Source organism: Penaeus chinensis, chromosome 40, assembly GCF_019202785.1.
Source record: "Penaeus chinensis breed Huanghai No. 1 chromosome 40, ASM1920278v2, whole genome shotgun sequence".
Lineage (NCBI taxonomy): Eukaryota > Metazoa > Arthropoda > Malacostraca > Decapoda > Penaeidae > Penaeus > Penaeus chinensis.
This window is the reverse complement of record NC_061858.1, coordinates 8,350,842-8,356,964: the sequence shown is the minus strand read 5'-3', so window position 1 is coordinate 8,356,964 and position 6,123 is coordinate 8,350,842. Positions and strand designations below refer to the sequence as shown.

Sequence of the window (6,123 nt, the reverse complement as noted above, 5' to 3'; positions counted from 1 at the left end):
TGAATAAATGGGGCTAGTCAAGGATTAGTAAAAGGGGAAAGGCAGTTAAAGGGCAATTTGTGAGAACAGAAACTATAAATATTTCAGTGTTGATGAGTTATTATGAAATAATCAACAAGTGATAAGGGTAATAAAATGGAGGAGGAAGAGGGGAAGAATTGGGGAATAACATAAGGGATCAAGGGAAGTATCAGGAGGAGGGTTTGGGAATTGGCACAGTTGTGACAAAGGAAATCACATGTGTATCCAAGAGGGATAACTGGGAAGGAAGTGGGGAGTTGGTGGAGATGGAGCAGGGGGGTGTTGGGGTGTGTTGAGGAGTGGGAGGAAGGGGTGTAGGGGGAACATGAGGAGGAGGAAGATGGTTGTCAGTAGTCACTTTGAGTGTAGAAGGAATGGAAGATTGAGATGGTGGATGAGGGATAGGCATGCATTTTTGAGCCATGATTAGGAAGCTTTCCATGTCCATAAACAGTTTTTGAGAAAGAGATGCTTGGGGAGGTCTGAGCAATGAACAACTGCATATGAGAGGGAGATGAGGGGATAGATATTTAAGGAGCAGAGGAAGAAGTAGGAGTAGGAGAGAGTGTGCAAGAGGTGTGGTGCAACGTTTAAATTATCTGATGCATTGGGTAGAGTGAGGAGTGGTAGGTACATAGGAAGCGTGGATTTAAAATGATAAAAGAATTTGACTAGATGGCGTGCTTCCTGCCTGACTTCGCATAAAGAAAGGCCAAGTTTGAATCTGAGCATTGCTACCTCAGACTCAAATTTGTAGGTAGGGTAGGACCTATAAAATTCATAATGGAACCACCACAATTGGCACATGTGTATGATTGTGCAGGGCAGTTTGGATGAACAAAGCCAGGTTGACCACATAGAGAGTAGTGGGTTGTTGAGTGAGTGCTTGACAGGATGGCCAAAACACCCACCACATCTATGGTATTGATGGGGGAGGGGTCATTATGGTCAGATATGGCAGGACTCCACCAAAATAAATGTTTTAGGAGAGGTAATGTCTATGGATGGTAATCCTGGCAATATTGGTTTAGGACTTTCATCAGCCTCTGGGAAGAAAAATGTAGCACTGTACTGATACTGCATCATAGTCAGTGAGGCAGGCAAGTAAGGCTGGGCAGGATTAGGTTTGCCAGTGAGGTCAGTCAAGAGTAGATAATGCACAAACTTGGGACATATGGAACTGCGACAAGGCATGAATGATCAGAACAGCTGCAAAGGAAAATTTGTCTATTTGTTTTTGTAGACATTGTTGGAAGAGGAGGGTATTGTTGGAGTAAGGGGCTGTGGGGAGGAATCACAAAATATTGATCCCACTAGCTTGGCTGAAAAGAGTACTCAAAAATATCTGTATAGATTTAGTAGTTGAAGGACAAGAATGGGAGGAAGAGAGAGTGGAGTTGAGTAAGGTAGTGCTGCAGGGAGGTGGACATTAAGGATGAAGAGTTGTAATAAGAGAGGAGGGGGGTTGAAAATGAAAATGACTGTGGAGGATGTTGGAGAGAGGAAGCAATGTTCTCTGAAAATTGGGTAAAATCTTGTTGGGTGACTTGGAATGGGCTGAGCTGACAACAGGTATTAAGGTGGGGGTAGCAGCAGTAGTGTTCAGAATCCTGATCAAAGGAGAGTGAAGGGGTGGGAACCAGAAAAGTTAAATGCTTAAAACCAGAACAGTTAAATGCTAGTCGCTAAAGGGACAAGCTTTAATGGCCCTTATAAGGGTACAAAAGTCATTATTGGCCATGGTGAGCCAGGAGTACATGAGAAAGAGAAATGGTTCACCCCTCAGGATCCTCATGAAGGGAAGGGCTTGATAATTAAATAGTAATACCATGCCCAGGACTCACTGACGTTGTTCAGGACTGGTCCAAGACCAGCCTTTCATCCTTTCAACAAGGCTTCCACATCTTAGGAAGTAGACAGAAGGGGTTGGCAAAGAAAATATCATGCAGCATTGGTTGAGCCAAAGGCTGAGACCTAAGTCAGTGGATGGAAAAATAAAACAAAGAAAGTGGATAATGCCTGTACTGTATATATGCACATCCTGTGTCTACATGAGCCAAGGAAAAGTCAAGATACTATTTAGAATATTAATTCTAAGGCATCTACTAACAACAGATCTAGTAAGTCATATATCTATATATAGTACTACACTACTATCCTAGTAAAAATATATGAAATACTTTGTATCAATTAGATATTTTACATAATACATAGAAAACATGTAATGGTTCATTCTGGAGAGTAAAAACTTTATGGAACTACCCCCCAATCCCTTGCAATGTCATGGGGGGGGGGGTTAGGAGGTGGAGACTGAGGGCAAGTGTAGAGATCACTCCTAGCTTGGACCTCAGCCCTCGCCTCAACTAATTTTGCAGTGTCTTTTCTTCTCCCTCTTTCCTTTTCCTTCTTTTCTTCATCCCTTTCTTATTTTAAATAAATAAAAACTAGGAAGTGTATTATACTTTCCTTGCACATTTATTACTGTGTTTGTTCTCTCAGCCACTTGGAATTCTGGTATTATTTCTGTGAAGTACAGTCTGCAGTTTGTTCACATGATTAAACAGAATATACCATGCTCTTCAATATTATAAATTTAACTAAATACAGGTGTTCAATAAGAATTCCATTTTACTACTTAGATATTTTATGTATCAGTACATCTATCCTCCAACATAAAATGACAGACAGAAGGGAAATAATTTTAAGTTGTCAATGAATTCCTAATGCAAGACAATAATATTAATAATAATAATAATTATAATAATGATAATATTAATAATAACAATAATAATAAAAAGGATAAGTTACGATTTCAGTTCAAAAAAGGTAAATATATATCACGAGCTTTAAGAGTCGTAGAGGAAAAAACAATGCTTGGAGTGCACTTTTCACCTGCAGGAGGTAATGTTCTTTTGAAAGCACAAGCATCTCAGGCAGGGTCTTGGCCCTTCTGCTGAGCCTGAGGTATTTGGTTGAAGAGACGATCTTTTACCACTTGAGCCATGAGACCATGCAGGGCTTCCATTGTGGTCTTGCACGAATCTCTTGTTACACGACTCAATTTATCTTCAGTTTTCTTTTCTTGTGGGTCTAAACCAAACAGACCAGCCCGACCAAGAGCAGTTTCTGAATTTTCTAATTTGTCGCTGAGGTCAAAGATCTGACGAGTCATATACTCTGCGTTCTGGAATGAAAAATAATCTTAGTATACTAACAGGATTTACTGACAAATAATACACATTCTATAACATGAAAAGTTTAGCAATATCCTGTTCATATACAATTATTGATTCTTCCCTTAAGAGGACATTTTGATTACTTTTCCATATTGTATAAGCATTAACATTGCTTTGTTCTTTCTTCCTTTCTCTCTTTCTTTTTTTTCTTTTTTTTTATATTTCAAGCCCTTTTTCTTCTTTTCCTATTAAAATAGCTGAGTTGGATGTTTTATGGAGTACCCAGAGAAACTGGTCTCAAACATGTGCAGTCTCAATACAGACACAGAAAATAAAATATATGTGGCATAAAAAAATTCACGGTAATTTCATTAATCCTCCCACAGGGCAATTCATAAGTGTCATTTTTTTAATATATATATATTTTCTATAATACATACTATTATCATATTTCATACAACTAATGGTATTACATAGATAAAATGTTTATATGACATCGAAGTTACAAAGTTATATATGCATAAAGATTTCAAACATTCATAAACAATACTGGTAATTTCCAGGCACACTGAATTCCTTTGTAATTCTGTATGTAATTTACTGTAAGTTTTTTTCTTTTCTTCTCATTTCATATAGTATTATGGGAACTGCAAACTGTGAGTGGCAGTCCAAGGTGTAACAGAAAACTGAACAATATAAAAATATTCATGAAATGACACATATAACAAAATGTTATTTATCATTATTGCATACAGTTCTAAACTACCTAGAGAGATATGGAGTCTGCTCAAGGAAAACAGTCTATTACCATCTTCATACAGCATATCAAATGAAAAATATTTTTAGGAAAAGGCCAAAAAAGAAAGAAAATGCTTATGCAGAAAAGGAGATAAAAACATTGCAAGGGCAAGCCAAGGAGTCTTCATACCACATGTGTTAATATGGGTGAGGCCACATAGGCATAATAATTAGCTCTTTTGTGAATAAGGACTTGTGGAATCAGACACATTTAAACATTAATTACCTTCTAAATGTGTTCATATATATTAGAACCAACAGCTCTAATAGTAGTAAACAGTAATAAAAATAATGAATTTTCTTCACAAAAATTCAAGGAATAAGGTAAGATTGGGTTAGCCAGTTGACTCCTTGGTGAATAAACACTTGTGCAGTGATCTATGGGTAAACAAAATTGCCTAAACAAAACTAAGGTGCACATGGATCCTGCTGTCAATTGGTTAATGAAACCTGCAACATCAACCATGGTACTCAAAAGTTTTGCTTTGTATCTAAAAATAAATCCTACTAATAAATCAAAAATTCCTAACTTACAAGCAATGTTCAGAAGTTTACAAAGAAGTAGATAAAACTAACAAAACACCTGATTTACTTACTGTAATAAGTGAAGACGAGCTGAGTGTGTTGACCCAGTACTTGTTCCAGAGGGAATCTAACAGCTTCTTGTCTAGGGATGACTTGAAGTATGATATGTCTAGAGAATAGTACTGCTTACAATGAACACCAAAATCTTCGATCTTGTTTAGAGGAATAGTTTGGTACTCAGATGGGCCCTCATCCGGTGGCTTGTATCCCTGGAGGTATAACAGTTTGATCTTTAGTCTGCCTGTGTTCATTCACTTTTGCTGACTACATAATCATACACCATTTTAATCCTACACTATACTGTGTACAATCTCAGGGAGAAGAAGAAGAAGAGGAAGAAGAGGAAGAAAAGAAAAAGAAAAGAAAAGAAAAGAAAAGAAAAGAAAAGAAAAGAAAAGAAAAGAAAAGAAAAGGAAAGGAAAGGAAAGGAAAGGAAAGGAAAGGAAAGGAAAGGAAAGGAAAGGAAAGGAAAGGAAAGGAAAGGAAAGAAAAGAAAAGAAAAGAAAAGAAAAGAAAAGAAAAGAAAAGAAAAAGAAAAAGAAAAAGAAAAAGAAAAAGAAAAGAAAAAATTAAAAGAAGGAAAGAAAAAAAAAAAAAAAACACTTGGTCTCTGGAGTATTCCACTTCACCAAGTCTCTTTTGTAAGAAAATAATAAAGTAGTGTTTACAAGTGCCTTGTATTCTGACACATACACATTGCATTCTTATTTGTTTTTTTTTATTGAAATTTGCTGCCCTCAACACCACTTTTATTTTTTATGAAAGAGACTTGCAATTCAGAGTGGATCAGAATACAAATAACCTGCCAGTTTCTTCTTTCCTGAATGCAATATAGTCACAATAATACAAATTTCAGTGATGATCTATACTACACAATAAGCTTATCACACTATTAAAACATAACAGTAAATTCAGCTTACCTTTGGATAGGTCCTAAAGGCTCCAATGTTCACTTTGCCTGAGCTAATTGTACGGATTGGGTCGATCACAATAGCAACAAAAGGCTCCTGATAGTTCTGGTTCAACATCTGTGTAGACACATCAATTCCAGATAGCCAGCAACCATATCCTGGATGGCTGTGGTACCAACCAATTACATTTTCCTGGCGACCAACCTAAGGCATGAAAAAATTACTAAATTAATTACACATGTAAGTTCCAAACTTTTCAGCAGATAATAGTTCCTATTACATTCTGTTAGTAGGAAAGAGAGAGGACAAATGGGAAAACCTGAATTAAATAATCTCCAGAATCTATATAAAAAAAATTCACTCTTCTAAGGAAAGCATCAAGAGAAAAACAATTTTCTTTTTCCTGTAAAATCAGAAATCTTTGTACAAAGAAAAAGACTAAGTAGGTATTACCACACATCAACTTACCTGTTTAGCTGCTTCAACATATGCTGTCATATATTCGTAAGCCTGAGCCTGAGCATTAACTCTTGTCTCCGTTCCCTCAACTGGAAGTGCGAAGGAATCCATAACGATCATCATTGATCCATCAACTTTTCCCAGCATAAGACCCATCACCTGTTGTTATGGAT

General features: G+C 36.7%; 1 protein-coding gene across 2 annotated transcripts in view; it reads right to left on the bottom strand.

Annotated features, from left to right (window-relative positions):
- Nucleotides 1-2,029: 2,029 nt before the first annotated feature.
- The window catches only part of LOC125047327 (COP9 signalosome complex subunit 5-like), a 9,888-nt gene continuing 5,794 nt past the window's right edge, over nt 2,030-6,123 (bottom strand). For both annotated transcript variants that reach the window (XM_047645588.1, XM_047645589.1), the window contains exons 4-7: nt 5,960-6,109; nt 5,501-5,695; nt 4,592-4,789; nt 2,030-3,205 (exon numbers count right to left, since the gene is read on the bottom strand). In XM_047645588.1, coding sequence (XP_047501544.1) covers nt 2,951-3,205; nt 4,592-4,789; nt 5,501-5,695; nt 5,960-6,109 — 798 coding nt within the window. In that variant the 3' untranslated portion in view covers nt 2,030-2,950. The remainder of the gene's footprint in view (nt 3,206-4,591; nt 4,790-5,500; nt 5,696-5,959; nt 6,110-6,123) is intronic.